The sequence below is a fragment of the Poecilia mexicana genome, unplaced genomic scaffold (genome assembly GCF_051168715.1).
Source record: "Poecilia mexicana isolate PSO_F unplaced genomic scaffold, ASM5116871v1 scaffold_2, whole genome shotgun sequence".
NCBI classification, from domain to species: domain Eukaryota; kingdom Metazoa; phylum Chordata; class Actinopteri; order Cyprinodontiformes; family Poeciliidae; genus Poecilia; species Poecilia mexicana.
The window spans coordinates 45,564,729-45,588,650 of NW_028263371.1; the positions used below are offsets into that span (position 1 = coordinate 45,564,729).

At 37.5% G+C, this 23,922-nt stretch overlaps 1 protein-coding gene across 1 annotated transcript; it reads left to right on the forward strand.

The window, feature by feature from the left end:
- On the forward strand, positions 1-23,778 carry ptprna (protein tyrosine phosphatase receptor type Na). Its single transcript, XM_088001699.1, has 24 exons — positions 1-551; positions 5,168-5,218; positions 10,995-11,105; positions 11,384-11,501; positions 11,597-11,744; positions 11,912-12,107; positions 13,875-14,021; positions 14,154-14,279; positions 14,421-14,455; positions 14,566-14,816; positions 14,945-15,031; positions 15,143-15,222; positions 15,383-15,447; positions 17,650-17,859; positions 18,326-18,592; positions 18,673-18,820; positions 19,016-19,089; positions 19,350-19,427; positions 19,811-19,930; positions 20,119-20,285; positions 21,837-21,890; positions 21,975-22,039; positions 22,546-22,619; positions 22,741-23,778. The coding sequence occupies exons 1-24, from the start codon at positions 476-478 to the stop codon at positions 22,810-22,812; spliced, it is 2,820 nt and encodes a 939-aa protein (XP_087857825.1). The 5' UTR covers positions 1-475; the 3' UTR covers positions 22,813-23,778.
- Positions 23,779-23,922: the final 144 nt, after the last annotated feature.

Here is a 23,922-nt window from a genome sequence, read left to right on the forward strand (position 1 = left end):
GTGCGTGTACCCGGTGCAGTGGAAACTGCACTTATGTCATTTCTGAATGGGAGGAATATGGAATGCATAAGCGAGCGGTTTCATTGACTCCCCCCCTTCTCTCTGTGCTGTTTCTTTTTCCACCTTGATGACGCAGCTGCAGGTTGCTTTCTTCTGTTGCTGAGAGCTCTCGGTTTCCACAGACTGCTGGCTGTTTCCGCAGCGGTGCCGTCGTGAGTCGGTACTACGCTGCGTGTCCACGGTCTGTGCCCTCCTCCTCTATCCCCTCGCCCCGCCTTTTCATCGGGAGGGTTTCTTCTTCCCGATCCATCCATCATTTTTATTCCCTTCTCATTTCCCCCCCGCTCCCCCCCTTGTTCGTCCCTGTACACGATCTTGACGGCTCAGTTAAACATAATGGGGATTTAAAACAGGTGGAAAACTCTCAGAGTCTGTCTCTCTCCATCCATCCGTCGCACTAAAGCTTCAGGGGATCATGCAACATCTGAAACCATGGCGAGCTCTGCTCCTTCTGGCGGTGCTCTACCAACCAGCTGTCTCTGAGAAATACGGTAAGATGATGATGCTGCATATTACAATTTAGTTAAGAGAGTGAACAGCTACATATTCTACTCCTTACTTTGCATGATGTATCAAGTGCGTTTGTGCATTTCAAGAGGGGACTGTACATGTCTTTACCAAATTAACTCAGTGATTGCATCTGTGGGTAAATACAGGGGGCTGTAATCAGATTAAACAGGGGAGGAGAAGAGATGGGAGATAAGGGAGGATGGGGAAGAGAAACACTTAGTCTGTTTCATAGGCTGTTTTATCTTCCAGCATCATAAAAGAACAGGTTAGAGCATATCGCTCATGACATCTCACTACTTTGGCTCTGCTTTTTATTGTGCTTACAGTTATGTTTTTGCCATAAAGACAGAGTGACACAGAGCCATATGCTCTAAATGGAACATTAGAATGAAAACACTAAAATTACATTGCATACATAAAATAAAAAAAAATAAAAAAATAAACTTATTTATGTTTCAAAACCAAAACTTCATCTATGTCTTCTGTGTTCAGGGAATAAAATAGAAATCACATTAAACATGCTTTTTACTCAGTAAAGGACGTTTAGAGATGTAGAAGTACAATTATAATTTCTAATACGTTTGCTGTGTTCTATTCCCGTCCATGGAAATACAATAACAGCTGCAGTGTTTTGTGGCAGATTAATATCATTTACGATAACAGTCTTGCTGTGATTATTTAGAACTGATTTTGACTTGTTTTGTTGGTAGCTGCATTGATTTGACCTTTTTAATGAGACAATTGTGCAACAAGTGAGTTTCATGCCCGTTAGTATTTTTATTTTTGATTTTTGTTGTTATTGTCGTCTTTACGTGATTTGAATTTAGCATTCCACTGAAGAAATTTAGCCATTTGCTCATACGCTCAACAACCTGAAAATAAAAAGAGCATCACCATTGGCTTGCCCTCCCTTTTCTATGTTTAATTTATATTCACTCAGACTGATTAATGTTTATTCGACCTATTTTAAGAGTTCGTTTGAAAGGTTTTTATTGACAAAATGTATTAAATAGCAATTAAACTGTTATTGAAAATTGATTAGAGCAATTCCTTAGAACACAAATAAATCAGCTCGTATAAAATAATACATAAAATTAAGAGACAGCCTGATAAGCAGCTGTCCTCATCAAGGAGGTTGTGTCAGTGCCATGGAGGAAAATCAGTACTGTTTTTTTCAATCACTGACATCTCTTTGCCTCCACTGTTGTTTTTTTCACACTTCAGATTCATCCAACTGTTTGTCTGAAAAGCCGTCTATCCATATGTCAAACGGTATGATGCTCATGTCTGCGTTTACATCTTGGCAGTCAGTTTTTTTCCCCCTTAGGGCCAGATGTCCTGTTGCTATGAGAAACACTGCTTTTGGATGATTGCAATGTTTGGTCTACTTTGCAAGGATTTGTTACACGATATCTGTTTTGTAAGAAAGAATAATAATTGGAGATGCACAGTGACACATTTGCTATGTCCTGGGTTTAATGCCTGGGTCTTTCTGTATGGAGTTTGCATTTTCTCCTTGTACATGTGTGGTTTTTCTCTGGGTACTCCAGATTCCTCCCTCTGTCCAAAAACATGACTCTTAAATTAAGTGGTCTCTCAAAGTGTCGTGAAGTGTAAGTGTGCATGGTTGTTTGTTCTATGTTTCTCTGTGTTTTCCTGCAATGGACTGGTGACCTGTCCAGGGTGTACACAATAAGTGCTTAATGCCTATGGATGGATGGATATTAATTGATAGATATTATGGTGAAAAGATGGAATCTTTGCCAGCTGTATGGTTGTGTAAAGCTATGTGTCTTTGATAAGTAGTTAGATGGAAAACCCACCTGTTTGGAGTTGCTTTTGAACCTAATTGGAACATTGACCAATATATTTTATTGTGTATTAATGATTTTTATTATGGCAATTTACAAAATGTGGTTTCTCATTTGATGACTGTGCAGTTTCTTTGACTTTATTTTTGTCTTTTTATGATGTAAAGCACTTTGAACTCCCTTGCTACTGAAATGTGCTGTGCAAGTAAAATTGATTAATTGAATGATTGATTATTTGTTGTTATCCTAAACTGTTTATGTAAAACAAAATAGCTTGATTAGTGACACTATTGTCTATCAAGAAGAATCAAAGGACCAAAACTGTGACAATAGTGACATGTAAGTCCTAACTAGTAAGATTTTGCTGTGTTACTCAATGATCGTCATATTAAACTGTTGTGACTGTTTTTGACAATCATATTTTTATTGCTCCAAAATTCTGTAATAAAAACCCTGACATGTTGAATAGCCCAAATTATTTATTACTGATGTGATTTGTTGATTTGTTATATGATATAACTGTACTGAAGAAAAAAATGTGCCCCAATGTCATTGTGCTTGTGTACACTGTACAGAAATGCACAATGACAATAAAGACTACTTTACTTTACATTTTGGTATGTAGGGTAAGGTGATCATTATATAATTTTTTAATGTTCTTAATCGATTTTTGATTGCAATTTCGATGACTAATTTGAAACAATACAAATCTAGTTGGACGTTTGTTGGACTAGTTCAAGCGTTTTCCTTCTCCAGTAAAACATATAGATACAAACGTTCAACTATTCAGCCAAAGTGCCACTTCAGTGGCACAAAAGTCTTGATCAGTGAACTTTTATATTCACTGTCTAATAATAAGACTCCGTTTATATCTGCAATTATAGCTTAGAAGAAAACTAATTAACATTAAACCCCATTCTGAACTATTATTATTGTTGCAGTCTGCATTCTACTAAACTGGTCATCTAGTACAACCCTGTGGTGTTTCTTATGTTAATGGAAAGACAGACAGGGAGGCAGGCAGAAATGACATGGTGCACACCACAAGGTTCACTCATTTCTATTGACTAGAGAGAAAAACTAAGACATAGAAAGCTATTCAGTGTTCAACTGACATAGCTTTTTTTTTTTTTTTTCTCATGACAAGACCTTGTTGAGAAGCTGCTCAGTGAAGAAAATCAAAGTAATCATGTCAAAAATCATCACTGGCAGGACACACAATACATATTAATTTACTAGTTGACATTTTGTTGCCTTACTAGCCTTTTAACTACACTAGCTGGCATTTTTAGGGTTCTTAATAGCAGCTACTAATATGGCAGTCACCAGCAGTGGACTACTGGTATGGACTACAGGGTGACTAGTGCAGCACTGTGGCATACTAGTAAGACTGTTGCTCCTTCTGGTCTAATGAAGCAAGAGGAGTGTTATTTTGAAGAAGTACATCGAAATATGGACTAAGCATGAGCAAACTGTGGAGTGAAGTGGCAAACCAGAAAGGAGCAGGAAAGTGATGGCTTACGTCAAGGATGTCGAATATTTACTCAAACAGGTTGCCATATGGGCTGATCTTTTGCTTATGAAAATGTTTAATACTGGGATTTTTTTTTTTACTTGAAATCTGATTTTTTTTTTTCTTTCCCTTTTGGTTCAGCAGATGCTTTGTCCCTCACATCAGTCGAAGTTTGATGACTGGCACAGAAATTTAACCCAATTGTTCAATGAAAATAGCAACGTTAGACTCTTTCTTCTTTTTCCAACCACTCTAATAAAGGTTAATCATTGCTGACAGGATAGTCTGCAATGGCACAACTCTGTTGCACCTTTGCATGCAAGATTGACACAGGAAATGTTTCTTTCCTGAAACTAAAATAAATGTTTTTTTAGTCAAGTTTCAGGAGAAATTATGAAACCGCAAAACATTTTATGTGTGTGTTTTGTTCTGTGGATACGCGTAACTGTTGCGCTTTTTATTTTATTTAGTCAGATAAAATCATTCTCAACACTAAATTTGATGTGCTATATTTAATTTTGTTTGTAAGTTCAGATTACTGATAATGTTTAATTTAGCTAAACTGGTCCCTTCAAGCATGGATTTCCAAATTTAAAGAGGTCCAAGGTGTGCTGTGAGACAGAGAAAAGACAGAAAGCCACACAGTCCTATTCATGCATCCATATCTTTCCCTGACCACCTGTTCCTTCCCACACTACTAATACATCAAGGTCTTACTCGCCAAACTAAAATAGGAAATTTTAACAACTAAAAAATAAAGACAGAGGTATTACCACAAGCTGCTCCCCGTGTTTAGAAAAGGACATTGTTGTACCAATGTTATTTTCAGATCCAATGCTTTGAAGTGGAAAAAGGTAAAGGATTGACTGATTAAGCTATGCAAGCATTGCAGATGTCTTTAGGTTGTCGCATCACTCCATGAATGATAGAAGAAAAAGTAGTTCGATAGATAAAAATAATGATTTGTAATGTGCAGAAAAGAAAAAGTGTTTCTTTGAACCAATTTTAAAAACTACTCTTACAGCTAAATTTATTAGTTATGCTCAAGCTAAAATTCTGATTTGAATTATTCTGAAATGTGAATTACAGTTTTTGCAAAACTATTTATCCTACTTGGTTCAAAATAAACCTATTATTCGTTGTATTCGAGGCCAATTTTAGTAAGTGAATCTGGACTGGACTCTTTTGACCCTCTAAGTGTGCTTTAAATCAGCTGTTGGCATGGAAATATCTGCAACGATCTGTCAGCTTTCTCTGTGTCGTTCTGTCTCAGGTTGCCTGTTTGAGAGAAAACTGTGCACAAGGGATCAGTTCTGCTCTGACGGTGAGTACAACCTGCAGTCATGCAGAAAAAAAAATATTTACTTTATGTCCTTTTTGTCTAAATTTCATGTTTTATTTTTTGACCCAAAAACATGTCTATGCCTGTTGGATCTTTAAGTACACACATAAACATAGATAGATGTTAAAACATGTGTTAAGTGTCACAGGGTTAAATGTTTGTGTACAAAAATAGACCAAAAAAAAAAGAAAAAAAATCAAGGATTCCTCCCCTTTTACTTCATTCGTCTTCATCTCTCCGTCACCTGTCCCTCTATTTTTCGTCATCTCTATCTAGACCCCACCCCGCCGACCCCCAGTTTCCATAGCAACACTGACATCACGGTGAGGCCAACTCCCCCACAGTTGTTGTGTTGATACAGCGATGAGTCACTAACACGCGCTTACGTCCCTCTCTGTGGAAACGGCACTTACGCACACACTCGATGGTTGAGCAGAATACCAAATGGATAAGTGAGCTTGCTTACTCTCCAAAGAAAGGAAGAATAGGAGAAAAACATTCGGAGATCCACCCATAACACGTTGTTATTTTCATACCACTTTGCACCTTCAACAGCCTAGTACGGAAAATAAGCCATGTTTAGCGTGCTTATTCCGCACCAACAAAGGCTGATTAAGTTTTTTTTAAACAGTGTGAGACACCCTTAACACCAGGAAAAAAATAAAATGGTAACGATTGCATTCTATAAAAAAAAAAAATTCAACACTTTATGAGAGGTACTCAACATTATGACAAAGATGTTCATAGAAACATTTTGAGCCACACGAGTACAGAAACAGCAGCAGAATTTAGTTAATCAACAAAAGTCATATTTTGTGATTTAAAAATATTTTGTTGCTATGCGACCACTTTCTGCCACTGATGCCCATAATTTTACCTGATCATGATTAGGAATTCTGGACTGACATGTACTTACTAAATCTTCATTAAGTACTTAAGATAAGTAGTGACATGAGCTTGATGAAAACCTGCTTGGTGAAAAACAACCATTTTTTTATTTTTTATTTTTTTTGCGGTGTCATTCTTGGTTCACATATATACCCATCAAGCTTATTTGTCGTATTTACCACAATTGGATTGGATTGGATTGAGTTGACAAACACCGATAGTTATTTCAGGAGTAAAGCCCTGTTATATTTTATATATGTGAAGCCGGGATTAATAAAGCACACGGAGCTTCACATAGAAGGGGTTCTTTATTCTCAAAAAGACACTATTCCCTCTGAGTGTAAGAAAAATAAAAAGAATGAGATTCAATATATGGATAAATAAATGGCCCGTATTTCGAACGGTAGAAAGCCGTTCAGCGAAATGGCGGGCTAACAACGCGGTTAGCACTCAACAGAGTAGAACGCAGCTTCACATAAAAACTGAAATCGAACAGCATATAAGGGCTTAACAAACGGCAGTGGCACCTCTAGAAGAGGATAAACAGAAAAACATGACATTAGCATCATCTCTGTAGCTTTGTCCACGGAAGATAATTCAGTTCCAACATTAATTACCGAACACTTGGATTCTTCTCTCATGTGGCCATAGAGTCTCTTCTCCACCAGGTCTCGGTTCAAAAAAACGTCCTTCTCTTCCGTTTTACCAGTTAGTGCCACAGTACATAAACGAGGTTTTTTCTACTTCCGGTAATTTTAGACCCCTCTGTAACAACAGCACCACATGCTGACAAAAACAAGAATTACAACCAGTTGATGAAATAAAAGCAAAACATGGTTTACAAAATACATTTGACATGTACCCATTTTTCACCTGGTTACATATATTTTAGACAGATTAGTATTCTGGAAATCGTTGGTGTCAAACTGTGATTACAAGTTATTGCTTTAGGCTGCTTAAAATACTGATGTTTTCTTTTTGTCTTGTTTCAGTTCTGCTCAAAAAAATAGCATCCAGAGTCCATCTAGTTTTTTTTTTTAATTTGGACTTTCTAATTCTGGATCTTAAAGATGTGATAAAGGATAAAGACTTGTTCACAAAAATATTTAGATTTGTTAAAACTGGCTGTTTTTGGTGCTCACTTAAATGAGGTTTTTGTCAATGACTTATTCAGCTGTTTTACTTTGATGTATGGTAAGTTTAAATATAGCAATAGATATTTTACACATTTTCCTGTGATGACTGCAAGAGTTATGGACATAGTAACTCAAGTGCATTGTTATAGTTTAATAAGAGACAAGACGTGTTTGGTTTGCATTCTGTTGCCTGATTTTTGTTATGTTCTCGATATATTGTTTCAAATTGTTTTAAATGAAAACTCAGATTAAAATAAAATGAATTGAGCTCCATTTGTCTAAACAGTTAACATTTCTTCAGTGTTGATTAGACATGTTGTATCAGATCTAAAGTAGGCAATAAGCTTCTATTCAGCTCTCTGCCTCCTCTTCTTGTTGCTTTTGTGAGGATTTTTTATATTTTTTTCAGTTTCTTTTTTTTTCTTTTTTCTTTTTTTTTGCATTTGATTTGACGTCACTAAATCCTCCATAAGTGAATAAAAATTCCCTGCTGTGTGCCTTCTACACATTCCTCCCACTACAGACAATATGAATTTTACCTGCTTTTTGCAAAACCTACTGAAGTTATGAGGCATATCCTCCCAATGCTGAGAGACATAACTCTGTGACACAACAATGACCAATAATTGATGGATTTCCTCTTTGGGTTGAGGAGAGAGCTTTGATCTGCACATATAATGTATCATCTTCATCTATAAATAGGTTTGCAGTGATTTGATAAAATGTTGAAAAATATACGACCTGATTGAGTTAGGGTCAAAAGTAAGTGTCAAAAACCGAACAATATTGTATTTTAATGTAAGGTTGGCAACCCTGTTTATGGGGTTAATCTATTAACAGGTTTAGCTTTTCCATCGGAGAAATGGGCCAAAGGTCTATGCAGTAGAGGTGGGTAAAAGTTACCAAGAAGGGGGCAGAAAAAAAATTATCTATGATCTGAATCACTAAAACAATTTTTGGATTAAGACAAATTGTTCACCCTCCCGGTATAACGCTAGCAAGATCACATAACTGGTGCCTATCTATAAAGGACAATGCGCAAAAACCATTCTTCCATGGATAAGTCACCGGTCTGCCACAGAGACATTCACAACAAATAGCCATTTGTAAGCATACTCACAACCTAGAGAGACATAATTAACATTATGTGCATTTTGAAAAGAATGCAACACAAAAAGGCTTCGACCAGTGCAGCAAGAAAGACAAATTAAAGAAGAACATGAAACACAAACGACAGAAAGACAAACACAACAATCTACGAACAATGTGGGACCAAAAAGGGAGAGGCAGCTAAGTAGTCATTATCCAGCTGGAACGTTTAGAGTCCAGCATTTCACCCTGCCACATGTTGATATTCAAGGCAAGGTACTTAACCTCAAGCTGCCTACTGAACTGCATTCTAGGGTGCACTCCTGTGATTCAAACAAAATCACTTGGTATATGCCTGAAAAACTGGTTATAGAAGCTCAGTCTACTTATTGTTTGGGATCTGTGTAACACAAAAAAAGGGAGAGAATGGGCCTCACTTTACCGTAGCTCATCCTTTAAGCACCAGATATTTACGGACTTACAGTGACCCTTTAAACTAAACTGAACAAAGCAATTTTAACTTGCACAACAATGATTTCCTTTTCACACTGGCACTGATAAGAGCCATTAGAGTCTCCTAAGTAGAGTTCTCTTAGGCTTTTTCAATTCTGTGGTTTATCAAAAAGTAGCCTTCCAGCCATAATTGCTGTAAAATGTTTAAAAGCATTTGCTGAAACACAGCTCTCCATGTACTGGCAGTAAATATCAACAAAGCAAAAGTTAATCTTCTTAAACCAGCAACCTCCGGTTTTAGAATCAACACATACACCAATGCTATTGTTTACCTTTATGTCCTGGAAGGAATAAAATCACATTCTGCTACGTTTCCTTGTTTCATCTCTGCTGTTGGAAAGATAAAGCATTTGTAACGTTTTTGTGATGTTTAAGCTACTTACCTTGAACTTTTTATTGTTCTTTTAAAGTGTACATTAAGGAAAGTGCATTAAGAACCTACTCTATACATTAAGAAACTCTTTGTTCTGCTATAAAAATGAGTTGAATAGGTGTTAGCGCATACACAGTGGTAATTTGATTAATAATACATTGAAGCACATCTAAAATATGCATAACTTGTGACCGAGAGCTAGCCATCCTTATGATCCATAAACACATAGTAGCCTCTGATTTTTAAATTGAAGGAAAAGTACACTTGGTCATGAAGTCTTTTGACAAATAAATGTGAAAAGTGTGGCATGTATTTGTTTTCTGCCTCTTTTATCACAACATGAATAATTTAGCCATCAGTAAAATCATTATTATTATGCCTCTTGTTATAATTTCTGCCCATATTTATATTTTGAAATGAATTTCAACTGTGCTGCTTATTCAGTATCAGCTGATATAAACCAATTAGACCTGAGAAATATAATATAATTTACAACTGATGGTAAATCTCTGGAATTTTAATATGTGCAGTAAAAATAATGTCCTTCATTAAACACATCTAAAAATATCATAAACACTGTCATTTACCACAAACAAAAATAAGCTCATAACGGTGAAGGTCAAACACATTTTCAGTACTAAAATATAAAGTGTATCTCTACCTAACATGTTTTGTAGGATTGACAGCTTTTTACTGAAAAACTATAATTAGATTTTTAGACTTTCCTTCGTAGAAGCATACTGACATGTACAATCATATTTATAGATTGGCTAATATCTAATTATTGCTATATTCTGTCATGTTTCATTAAACTTTCACCGTTGCTTCCGTCATCATCAACTCCCTTCTACATATTTTGTCTAACCATGATAGAGAAAAATCAATGTAAATTCCATCATGACTATTTAAATAGACGAAATCTCTTACAAAAGTACAAACAAAAGCTAAACCCTGTGGGTGTGTATCGATCCTAAATTTACATTCAGGATTTTGTTTTACTTGGAAATCAGTGTGACCTAACTCACACCTTCTCCCATGTGACTTTTTGCCATTCTGTTTCTGGTTATAAAACTGTCTTGTCAGCTCAGTATAAAACTCACCACCCCCCCCGCCCCCCAACACTCCCCCTTATCTCACTGTAGCAGATTTGGTTGTGTGCAGTTTAGCCGGTGTGGTGTCTGCAGTGACTCATCAGTGCACCAAATGAAAAAAAAAAAAAAATCTTCTCTCTGCATTATCTTTCTTCTCACTACACTTATGATCTATATAGCGATCTTTTCTCACAGCAAAGTCTGAGAAAACTAAGATCAGTGATCAAGGGGGGAAAAAAATCAAACAAGAGTGTCCCTACAGCTTAAAACAGCTGTTTCAGATTTTCTAAACTGGGTTTAAAAACAGACACTGGCAGAAAAGGACACTTGTCAAACCGACAGTGAGAATCAATGTAGATTTCTAATTTTTCAAACAATAACTGACGTGAGTAATAGATGTCCATCCATCCTTTATCTGAACGTGTATCCTTGCAGGGTCACAGGGTGGGGAGCTGGTGCCTATCTCCAGTAGCCATTGGGCAAGAGGCAGGATAACATAGAGACACACAACCATGCGCTAAGAGCAAACTAAAGTATTTAAATAAAAAATGTTTTTGGACTATGGGAAGAAGCTGAAGTACCCTGAGAGAGCACAAGGAGAGCAAGGCGACTTGCCTTATGTCATAAGGTTTCCTTTTTTGAATGCATAATATGTGTGCGTATTCCAGATGGGTTGTTTGGTCAGTGTCGGAGCTCCAAGCAGGACCAGATCCAGTACCAGGTGACAGTTCCTGTTCTAAAGAGGATGCAGGAAGTCCTCAAACAGCTCATGCTGCAAGGTAAGACAGATCATAAAAAGCATCAATAGTTGGGGAATATTTAGAAAAGTACAACTGGTAAAAGTCAATTTTATGTTCAGTTAGGAGAGTAGTGTTTCATAAAGTCATCCCCCAATGTTTTTGAATGATGTTAGACATAAAACCTTTCATGATATAAAAAAAAAAAAATTATATAAATAAACATAGAAATTTTCCGCTGACATGCATCCATTTTTCACACACCCTCCTAAAGCGGATCTTTTTTGGTCTTGCTTGATTTTGGTGTGCTTTGTGTGCAGGTCTGTCATGGCAAGATGACATCACCCAGTACATTTTGTCAAAAGAACTGAAGAGAGTTCCCCATACCACTGCTCTCTCAAAGCCGATCTCCTCTTCAACCTCTTCTCATTCATCTCAGTGAGCACTTGTACTCAGATGCTTGATGAACAAGCTACAGTCATGCAGAGCAATGCCCATGTAACTTTTGCCTGTGTTTCTGGACTGTTTAACAGCTCAAAACAGCACATCTCCCACCAACCCAACTCTAAGTCAGGGTCCACATCTTCTGGTAGTAAATATGTGGACTACATGTATGTTGAGCCTCCTCAGTCCCCACTGCGTATGCAAACAGCACCGTTGGACCCATACGCGTTTTACCAGGTATATAAGCACGCTTGATATAAACCTGCCGATGTTGACTGGTTTAATTTGAAGTCATAGTTTCACAGCAGTCAAACGTTTAAATCTAAACTCAAGCCAAGATCAATCCTCAATGGAGCTGATTCTAATTATAAGTAATAGTTTTTTTTAATCTTGATCAATCACAGCACAGATACCAAGACGAAGTGGAGAGATCTCTTCTGAATGGAGGAGGCGGATATGTTCGCCCCTCTTCAAGGTCTCAGGGCAGCCAGAGGGAACAAGAGCGGGACCGGCAGCTACTGCAGGAAGTTCTGTCTCTATACCTGGCGTCTGCGCAGCCGTCTTATCGGCATAGAGGGTCTGCTCCCATACCTCCTGCAGGTAAATCCATATTCATCTTAGTTATTGTTTTATATTATTGTCGCTTGGCTAGGTCCAAGAGATCTTGGATTCTTGACTTGGAAATTATGTTCATTGTATTATAAATCATTGATTTTGAAAAAAAAAGAAAAAAAGAACATATTTACATAGCTCTAGTCTTGTTAGATATTTTGCAAAATAATATCAAAATATCCATATTATATCCATATGATTGTTGTCCGTACTATATTTAATATTAGTTTTTTTTGAGAAGGCACTGAATATGTGCTACAAGTTTCTGGGAACTTGTAAGTGTAGTCTATAGGAGTCATTTTGAACCGAGCAGGTGTGTTGTGTGTGTGTGTGTGTGTGTGTGTGTGTGTATGCGTGTGTGTGTGTGTGTGGGAGAGAATAACTTTTTTGGGTTTTTTTAGACTGAGCGCAAGCTTAGTAACTGTGCAATCGCTTAACATCCACTAAAATCTAAACTCATTATGAAGGAACAATCAAATATATGTTTTATATATTAGATGTTAATTTATTTTAGTAACTCAATTTAAAAAGTGAAACACATCACTTAAGTCTTTATTTATTGTAATTATGATAATTTTATGCTTACAGTTAATGGAGATATGACGTTTTAAATCAGAATGTCACATCAGAACAATATAAAGAAAAGCTTTTTGATTAAGAAATGTGGGTATAATGAAAAGCATGTTTGAAGACTGTTAATTATAAAAAGCAAGGAGCCTCACCAGAATGCATAATCTCACTAATTTATTGAAAATTGCAGTACATTTATATTTTACTTAAGGATTTATTTTGTGATCTTTTAAATCTTCAGTAATAGTTATTTGTTTACTGAAAATGAACTACTGTGATTCCAGCCCTTTCAACATTTTAGGAGAGCAGTACTGTTTTTTTTATTATTATTATTACTTCTTAGGCCACTTTCATCTGGCATGAATTATTTAGACCTAAAGGAACCTTTTAACTCAAAATGATGAATCTGCTGTGAAGGCACAGGATAAAAAAAACGCTGGGGAAAAACAAAGTTTTAGATTCAGTCTTTCTGTTTACAACAGCCAATCAGAAACAATATTTTCCTTTTTCTTTAGTTGAATATGGAAAATTTTTAAAGTCAGACAAGGGAGGAGTAAATTAGCACCAATAATTTACAGCACTATAGATTGATTAAATGAATTTAGTACGTGCAGATCTTTTACAATTCTCATTTTTCCCTGTTTATTAGATATATGACTTTTAGAAAGTACGCTCACTCAGCTGTATAATTAGGTATGGCGCGTTTTTCTTTTGTGTTACAAGTTCCTAGTTAATAGCCCTCTTCCAGTTTTTGTAAGACCAAATATGCAATTTAATGTCAGTCAAACTGTGTTTTGATTGGCATTTCTGTAAATACAAAACACTTAGAAGAATTTGGTTACTGTCAGCACACTGCAAGTGACAGCGTCAAACTAAAAACTTTGAATGGGTGTTTTATGACGCATTTCTTAAGTTCTATTTAAAGAATAACAGCTATTTGTTTTCTAGATGGAACAGCAGAAACATGTTCGTATTAAAATGGTCAGGTATAAAAACTGATCTATAAAGAGGGGAAAAGCCAGAGTCTTTAAGATTTTAATAAGCAATTAAAATCTAACAGATCATTACTGTAGGTAACACTGTTGTTGGTGGAATTATGTTATGATTGACTATTCATGCTAAAATATCAAATAAATCACAAATACACACAATTCATTCATGACAACTTTCTGTTTTTATGTGCAGGTTTGCCTTATTATGAAGATTTAGAGATACCAGTGGACTATGTGGAAGACTACACTCTAGAGGAGAGGCTTGGTACTGCAGGAAGACAACCAAACATTCAGAATAAGAAAGCTCCGCAGGAGTCTGCTCCCCTGGTTGCAAATAATGGTGAACAAAAGGGCTTACAATTGCAGATTTTTTTTTTTTTTTTTTTTTTTTTTTTTGTAGTGTAATACCTCTAAGTAAAATCTAGCACAGTCTGCTTGCTAGCTATGTAAATGCACTGCTCTTCCATGCTAGATGGCTTGCTCCAGAGGATGTCAGGTGTCTTGCAGAAGTACAACATTGATCCCAGGGAACTCAGTCAGGAGCAACTCTACAAGCTGGCTCTCATACTGCAGCTGCTGCAAGGGCAGGACAAGACAGGTACAGCATGAAATATTTACTGTACTTCTCTCGAGTTCTGCTCCTCTTTTAAAATAAAGTAAAAGGTTCATTTTTAGGAGGCAAGCTGTATCGTGTTTTAATGAGTTAGTCTGAAACTGAGCTTTGTCTCTCTAAAAATAGACCCAAATGAGAAGGATCTCATCGCTCTTAAAGAGGTATGTCAACCGTCATATTTAGCTGTTTAGCAGTAAACGGAACATGTTTTACACTGTTCAGCTAGATAGACTATCTGGACTGATAGACTGGTCTCCTATCGCCTTTTTAGATGCAGTTGTTACAAAAAGAAAGTGTGTCCAAACCAGATAAGGCTGCTCCTGTTCCTGGCCCACGTGATGCTCCTGCTGCCTCCTCTGCTATAGTCCCTGATAAAGCTCTACCTAAGAGTCCCAGCATCCCCACATCTGCCTCCAAGCCTCCACAGGCTGCTCCTGCTGAAGTTGAGAAAAGCTTTAAAGAGCCTTTAGTAGAGGGTATGGAAGGCAAAGAGCAGTATGGGTACATTGTCACCAACCAAAGGTCAGCATTTGGGTTTATATCTATGTACACTTATTATTTATAATCATTTGTAGAAAAAAATGGAGAACAGCTAATGCGTTAAACAAGAATACGGTACTTTAACTGGGAACTTTTTTTTTTTTCTGCAGTCCCCTGAGTCTGTATGATGGAGTGAAGCTTTTGCAACTTCTGGCTGAAAAAATACACCTGACAACCAGCAGCTTCATCAACATTAGGTAAGGGTGAAACAGAGTCACCATGCCAGAGGGCAACTATGTTACTTTTTCATGAGACTTCAACATGCATGCTGTTTTTTTTTGGGGGGGGGGGTTGTTGTGCGTCACTAGTGTGGTGGGTCAGGCGCTGACTTTCCGCATCCGCCAGAATGAACACAACATGACGGCTGCAGAGGTGGCTGCCAAAGCCGGTGAGATGCACACATTCTCTCTAACACTTATGATGCATAGCCACACATACACATGGGCATTGTGCGTGGGCACTTTATTCAGTCACATTTGCAGTTTTGTACTTTTCTCCAGTCTTGTTTTTGTTTTTTTTTGTTTGAGATACTTTTTCCACCTCAACAGAATCTGAGAAGAACTTTCTGGAGTCTGAGACTGGCCTGAAAATCGTCCAGACTGGTGTAGGAGAGGTAATTCAAACAGATGGTTAAAGAGACTGACAGAAAGTCAAACTACTTTTGACTGTTTGTTATTTTGATTCATCTTTTCATTTATTTTTGTGATCACTTCAATTATTTCTAGCTATTAATGCAAAAAAAAAGTAAGGTCTGGCAACCCCTTGTGTATCCACTTAGACTTTGTACACAAGCTGCATCTTATAACTCGTTTTTGTAAGTGGAGACCCAAGTTTCATTAGAGCGGAAGGCGAAATATAGTAACACAATTTAAACCAATTGTCTACCTGATTTGCCTATTGTTGTACAAAATGGTAGGACTGCATCACAGAAAGCAAAAAAAAAAAAAGTGTTTATTTTAATGAGCAGGTTAAGAACTTTTCAGTGTCGCTGAGGAAGTGACTTTAAACTTAGGAATTAATAGCCATAACAACCGTGCCACGATGACTTATACACTGCCACTGTTTGTAGGAAGTAAAAGTCTGTGAAAGGCGAAAGCAGCATCACCCTGTTATTAACAAGAACAACTGTGATTGTGGGGATTGATTTTGGAAAGCATCAGCTCCTTCCTTGAAAAGTATTCCATGTGCATTGTATACCTTAATATACATTAGGTTACATTAAGATACATAAAACATTCAATCTCAAAAATGATCTAAACCAATCTGAAAGCATGGTTTTATCTTCCTTTCTAGAAAGCTATGTATATTGAAATAAAAAGAAGGCCAATATTATTTATTCCCTGCATTCAAAATTCATTGAAAATCAGCCCAAAATTTGACGCAGGTTGCAAATGTAAAGAATTAGGGATAGAAGACAAATGTGATAAGAATCAAGCAATAGTTAACCACTACGAAGAAAGAAGAGAAAGCGCGAAACAAATGTTTGCAGCAAATCAAAACAAAAATACTTCTAATCCATACACTACTCTTAGTTTGAAAGTGAGACAGTGTGCTTTGCATGAGGTTCGACCTTCTGTTTTAACTCTTTTTGTCGGGTGTCTTTCATGACAGTTAAATCTTAGCACTGAAATTATAATACATATTTTTGATTCAGGAACCTAGTATCAATTTTGAGTGCTTAAAGCTGTATTATTTCGTTCTCAACTAAACCTTGCTACACAACAAACACCAGCAGTGCATGTATTTTACCTTCAAGGACTGTTTTCCATCCCCCACTACCTTTAAAGCTGTAATGCTGTGAGTCATTTTTTTTTCTCCTGTGTGTGTGTGTGTGCATAAATCTGCAGCCAGAGCTAGTAAGTCAAGCGACACTTTCAGAAAGCCAGTACTTCACTTGTTGCCATGGCATTTAAACTCCTCCACCTCCCACCCCTTACTCCCAGATCCCAGGTGCTATGGCAACTGTCATACAAGCATCGGTGACCTCAGTATCTGCCATTCACACAATGAGCGTCCTCCACATCTCCTACTTTTTGCATGAAATATTAATGACAAATTAAGCATAGATGATTTGCAAAACAAGATAAGCTACTTTTCCTGCCATATTATGTATTTCATCTTTTAAATCAATTTTTGCTAAAAGTGAAGTTATAAATAAGAAAAGCACTGATAATATTGAGAAAGGTGTTTTTATTCACGTTTTATATGTAACTAATCTATCGAAATTAAGCTCGACTGCAGATTTTCTCAATGCAGATTGCACGTCAAATTAATTTTAAGCTTTTTGCATTACTTTGGAAAATTATGTTTTTTTTTTCATTGAGATTAATAATTTGTACATAAATGTAAAAACACAGGATCTTAAAACTGTAACTGTTCCTTCTGTCTATGTAGGTTGCATATTACAAACTGTTTTACAAACAGGTGGGATGGCATTGCTTGGATAGCGTTGATGTGCGGAGCGACCCGTGGGATGGTTGGTTGGTCTTTATGGAGACCTCAGCTGTCTTTTTACTAGATTTATAGAGCACAGCACTCTGACCTTTCAGACATCTGTCTGTGAAACTCAACCTCGTTGCTCGATGAGCACACACAGCTGCCTTGTGCTGTTACAGAGAATCAAATCAATTGTGGAAACAACATTAGGCGACCTTTAAGTCAGAGTCATGACATAGCACAGATTCTGAAGCAGCTTGACAACTGAAGTTCAAGACAAGAAATGCAGTAACACTTATTTGATAATACTAAGTTTTCTTTAAAGTTGTACACTCTAATTTTTGCTACTTCTTTTTCTTTTTTTTTCTTTTTTTCCCAGAGAACAAATGCACGAGGTCTCCCTCAGGTAATTAGGGTCCCTCCAGGATCCAGTGGTACAGTCATCACCCTCGTTTCCATGGCAGTGGTCGGAGGTGTGCTCGTACTGGCAATGGGCATAGCTTGTTTCAGGCACTATGGCCATCAAGTAGCCAATGGTAAACTCGGCTTGGGGCCAGAAGGAGGAGCAGAAACACACTTTGACTACCAGGTGAGACTACAGAGAAAGTGTAAACCTGGCAGGGGTATTTTACAAATTTAAAATAGAGCATAGTAAATGTAGCTTTTGTTTTCTTTAACTGTCAGATTTTTTTCAGAATTTTATTCTATATTGCTTAAGACTTGACTCTCTGGTGTAGATCATTTTGAGGACTAGCAACTTCTCTTGTGTTCTATGCTGTGTATTCTACAGCACAAATTATACAGCATACTATCTAATTCACCATACTCAGAAAGAGTAGAAATTACCATGAAACCTTCAGAAGAACTGATGAGGACATTTTAAAAAATGGAAAGAAAGTCTCCTCCTTCCTGTCGCCTTTGGGAGCAAAATTGAGAAATTGGGGATATCGCTAAAGTTTGACACATAATTCTAACATGCGTTTTATTGTGTAAAGCCTGTACAGCATCGTTAGCTCAATGCATTAAACACACATGCATTTTATCACTTTGTTTAGGAGCTCTGTCGGCAGCACATGGCCTCCAAATCTTCCCTCTGCCGTCAAGATTGTGTTGGAGGGGTGAGCAGTGGCATGGCGGGGCCTGCAACAGGAGCCGGAGCCGGCGGTCGGAGGGGCACAGACACGTCCCGTGTCAGCAGCGTGTCGTCCCAGTTCAGCGACGGGCCGCAGCACAGCCCGTCCTCCACTCACAGCTCTACCCCGTCCTGGAGCGAAGAGCCAGCTCAGTCTAATATGGACATCTCCACGGGCCACATGATACTGGTGAGGGGACAACAGAGCACAGAAAGCGTAACGGAAAAGGACGTCCAGGTGTGAATATTGATTTCTCTTGTGTCGGCCAGGCATACATGGAGGATCACCTGCGTAACAAGGACCGGCTGCAGAAGGAGTGGGAGGCTCTGTGCTCCTATCAGGCTGAGCCCTGCTCTGTGTCTGTGGCCCAGGAGGCTTCCAACATGGACCGAAATCGTCACGCTGAAGCCCTCCCCTGTTAGTCGCCAATCAGTCCTTCTTTCTGTTCATTTCTGACACTGAGTTTGCCCTGCGGAGCGAGTGCTGATGTAAAAAGTGAAAAAGAAGCGCGAACAATAAATATAGGACTGCTTTTTTTTCCCCCCTCTTTACAACAAATATTTTAAACACCGGTTGACTGGAGACTCTTTACAAGCAATGTTTCTTTTTCAGATGATCACTCTCGTGTGAAGTTGAAGCAAGAAGTTAACCCCAATAAACAGGATTACATCAACGCCAGTTTTATTGTAAGAAATCACTGATACAATGACCAATATTGCCTATATGATCTCACCAAAAAGTCTGATTTTATCTTCCACTTATTAAATGTGAAGATTTTATAAGAACCATTATCTAAATTAAGAGAATAAATAATAAAGAAAAGACAAACACTTAACATATACAAATTGAAATGGGAAACCTTGTTTGTGTTTCACAGTTTTCACCCCCTCGCCTAATTTTCTTTCCTGTCAACAGAAGATCTGCATGACTCTTGTTTCTCTTTCAGTTTGATCATGACCCTCGCCAACCAGCCTATATAGCCACACAGGGACCTTTGCCCCACACTGTTGCTGATTTCTGGCAGGTCAGTTAGCCTTTTTATTTGTTTTTGTGCTCCCATCCTTTGTTCTTCAAAGAAACTGTGGTGTAGGGTTGGAACAACTTATATAAGACAGTATAATGTACTACAAAATGTAATAAAACTATGGTGCACTTCAAAGGAATTTGTAGTTCTTGAAGATGAACATTAATGAGAGAAGCAATCAAGTTTCATGTTAACTCTAGAGAAATTGTAGGGACAAATGGCTCAGGTGCCAGAATGCATCATTTGTCATTAACTGGACAAATCTGACTAGAAAAATAGATCTCAAGATATGATCGTAACGTTATAAATATGTGGTTCAACAAAAAACGGGACATTTCTCATTTCTTCTCTGTGACAATCAAAGTGGTCTCTTTGAAATGCAGATGGTTTGGGAGAACGGCTGCACAGTGATCGTGATGATGACTGCTCTGGTGGAAGATGGGGAGAAGCAGTGCGAACGATATTGGCCTGATGAAGGTTCTTCTCTCTACCACATCTATGAGGTTTGTTTTCAGCTGCAACCCTTAAGTAGATGATGGGGAATCACAAATAAATGTAAGAGAAAGCATTACCCTATTTTTGTAACATGAATATCTAGGGTGGTTTTTGCAAAATTGCAAGTTTTTGTAAGCAAGACCTTTTAAACCCTTCCCCTGTATTTTTATCCTGCTTTTGTCTTTTTCTCACCCAGGTGAATCTGGTATCGGAGCATATCTGGTGTAAGGACTTCCTGGTGCGCAGCTTCTACTTGAAGAATGTTCAGACGCAGGAGACGAGGACATTGACGCAGTTTCACTTGCTGAGCTGGCCGGGTGACGGCATTCCCACCTCTACAAGACCGCTGCTCGACTTTCGCAGGTACAGAAACTGCACAGTCCACAGGAACAGCTCGTATGTCATATGAACATTACACATAATTCAGTCGTTTCTATAAATAAAAAAGGATGCAGTTTGTTGAATGACATTTTTAAGCACTTTTAAAGACTTTCGAGTCCATGTTTTTCTTTCTTCTCGTACCTTTCCAACCATTGACCGCTGTAATATAATAAGGCATTCTTGCTTTTTATTTCATACCACATCCATCCCCCCATCAATTACCCTGGTTCCCTGCCCTTCTTTCCCAGTATGCAGGTTGATAGGTTTGTATTTTAACATCTCCCAGTGTCATTTTTGTGGTTTGCAGCTAGTACTCTGGCTCCAGTTGCATAGTCACAAAAATGAGCATTGGCAGGTGTGACTGGCTGCTGCAGGCTTCTCCTTCTCCTCTTGTCCTATCCCCACATCCTCACGTCAAACTTGCAACCTTTATATGCCCTGTCAGTGTGTCTCCCGCCACAAATCTGGTCCTATAACGAATATTTCCATAATTCTTCTGCTTCCATAAAGTTTATTGTCATTCATTTTAGCAGTAACCACATGAGCCTGTAACTGCTTAAGCCTCAATGTTTACAATGCCTTGCAAAAGTTCTTCTACCTATTAGTTTTTTTTGGCATTGTGACACCTTTCAACCACAATTTTGATCATGTGTGAGTCCACCAAAACTGAGAGTAGCCAAAAGGTATAATGTTACTATGGGGGAACTGCTGAGTTCCGCAGCATAGGTCGGCATGGCAACTCTTTGTCTTGCACTCCATAAGGGTAGCTTTTATAGAAGAGTGTCCAAAAAAAAAACATTAGAAATACAGTTTAAGACTTGGCCAAGCCATGTATTGGATAAAGTATCAAATGAGACTAAGATGTATCATTTTCAGAATTCTTAATGGTGTTAAAAACAAGAGAAACTCTGTTTCTGACTTTAACAGTTGTTAACCTGTTTTAAAGTGCTGTATAAGTAAATTTGACATTGACATGACATTAACAGATTTGAGACTGGGGAGAAGCTTAATCTTCCAACAGGACAAAACTCTGAAACATGTAACCAGAGATACAGAAATGGTTTGGGTCAAACTACTTTTATTTGTTAGAATGGCACAGTAAAACTCCAGAGGTAAATCCAATTGATAAACTGTGCCAAGAATTGAAAATTGAATCTTTACAGATGTTCTCTGTCCAGTCTGACTGAACCTTGAGTCTCCAAAGTTGCAACAGTGAAAGAAATATGAAAAAACAATAAATAAATTCAGCTGTCATCACAGTGAATTGTGGTTTTACAAAATGTTGACAAGGAATTATTAGTGTTGTTGTATCACAAAATGTTCCAGTAAAACTGGAATTGTGACAAAATGTGGGTATGAATACTTTTGCAAGGCACACATTGTATGCCTTCAATATTTCTAGCATATTGAAAATTGTGCTATGCATTTCTCAATTTAAAAAAAAAATCATATTATGAAGTTTGTGATTTATAATCAAGAATTTTTGTTCCTTTTTTCTTTCTTTCTTCACTGTCCATTGGTTGTTCTTTTCAGAAAGGTGAATAAATGCTACCGAGGTCGATCCTGCCCCATAATTGTTCACTGCAGGTAAAAAAAAGATACATGTGGCAAGAATGTTCTCAGTTTAGGTAAGCTTTACTAAATATATGTATTTTGGGGGGGTTTCTGCAGTGATGGGACTAGTAGGGCTGGCACGTACATCCTCATTGACATGGTACTGAATCGCATGGCTAAGGGTGAGTCACTCACACACGCACACAATTTGGAAAATTTTAAGAACATTTTCAAAGATCCAGTCTATCTATCTATAGATATATAGATATGTATCTATATATCTATAGATATCTATCTATCTATAGAGATAGATAGATAGATAGATAGATAGATAGATAGATAGATAGATAGATAGATAGATAGATAGATAGATAGATAGATAGATAGATAGATAGATAGATAGATAGATAGATAGATAGATAGATAGATAGATAGATAGATAGATAGATAGATAGATAGATAGATAGATAGATATCAATTAGATGCTGAGCTAGATTATGGCTTTCAGCTAATGAAAACCCCAAATTCAGAAAATGGGAATATCACATTAGATCAATGAAAAGAGCCTTATATATGCTCAAATATTATCTATTGATATAAATTTTGTTTGGCCACAGAATGGAAGCAATTAATTTCAATTACTGGTATCAGTACCATCATATTTTTTTTACCTGTTTGTCTTCATTAGGAGTGAAAGAGATTGACATCGCAGCCACACTGGAGCACATCAGAGACCAGAGGCCTGGACTGGTTCGCACCAAGGTACCAGCTCCTTTTTTCTGGTTGTGTGTGAAGTATTTCAGCTTTTCTCACTTTTTTTTTTTGTCTGGATGAAGTTCATCATAACCCAAATGTTTTCCTCTCCCTTGCGCCTCCTGATCAGGACCAGTTTGAGTTTGCATTGACAGCAGTTGCTGAGGAAGTGAACGCCATTTTGAAAGCCCTGCCGCAGTGAGACGCAGCAGCTGAGGAACAGGACCGCAACACATCCAGACACACCAAAATATGTGCTCCAAAGGAGATATTCACCATTCATCTAGGTTCATTATGCTGAGAAGAGTCTGCTCGGTCTTGCTGAAATGTTGTCATTACTGCCTTGTTTCTCTGTTTCCTTTGTTGTTGTTTTTTTAAGCTTTTTGGAGCTTAATGACATGAAAAAATGTGCTGACTGGTTTCTGGCTGGATGCAGATAGGACCATATTTATTCACAATTACAATACAAATCTAATATCTATCGTTGGTCCCTGATAAGTCCACCTTACTACAAAAGGATTCAGCCATCTGGTGTAAAATTAAAACAATTGTGCCTGTTTGAATACAGATGTAAGTTTTACACAACTTCTCCCATGAGTGAAGAAAGTATATGTGACCAAACAGTTGCAATATACCTCCATGTGACTATGATGTCATAAAATTGATCTCAGTGCCCGCTGACAAACTGACGTTTTTGCTGCATTGATAAGTAGACCAAAATTAAAACAACGTCAATTCCATCACTCTTACTGAGGCAAAGCAAGGTTAGCCTACTGTTGAGTTTAAATCTTTGGATGTGGTGTTTTGTGTCACAAGAAGTGTCAGTGGTGTCAACATTTTCTTTTCCTTTCCTTTTTCTTTCGAGGCTTTGTCTTTGCCTTGCTGATGTAAATGTTCTCTCCCGGCTGTGCTTCTTTAAGCATCGGATGCCGTCCATTGCTGTCACCAAATACTTCTATTTCTGCACACGGCGTTGCTTTGTTTGCATTCTTTTACCATCTTAGTCACTGTGTGTGCCCTTGTGATTAATGTAAATAATTCATGCTGATGATTGTGTTTATTTCATGTAGCAGACAAACGGAAAATATCTATAAAAATGTATTTTTGACTTGACCTAAATAAATTTGTGATGTGATGCAGCAGAAAAAAAACAAAAAAAAAAACAAAAATATTTTTGAGTCATTTTGCTTTACGGTGTGCTTTGTTTATCAGATGATATGGAGGAGAGAGTAAAAGCAGGTTTCAATTGTTTTCACTGATTTCTATCTTAATTAAATAGTTGCCATTAGAGATGTGCCAGTTACCACTGCAA

Excerpts from the sequence above, each read along its gene's own strand:
- ptprna (XM_088001699.1), top strand. The coding sequence starts at position 476 with ATGCAACATCTGAAACCATGGCGAGCTCTGCTCCTTCTGGCGGTGCTC. Across the intron at positions 12,108-13,874 it reads TGCTCCCATACCTCCTGCAG|GTTTGCCTTATTATGAAGAT; the intron begins GTAAATCCATAT and ends TTTTATGTGCAG. Across the intron at positions 19,090-19,349 it reads ACATCAACGCCAGTTTTATT|TTTGATCATGACCCTCGCCA; the intron begins GTAAGAAATCAC and ends TTTCTCTTTCAG.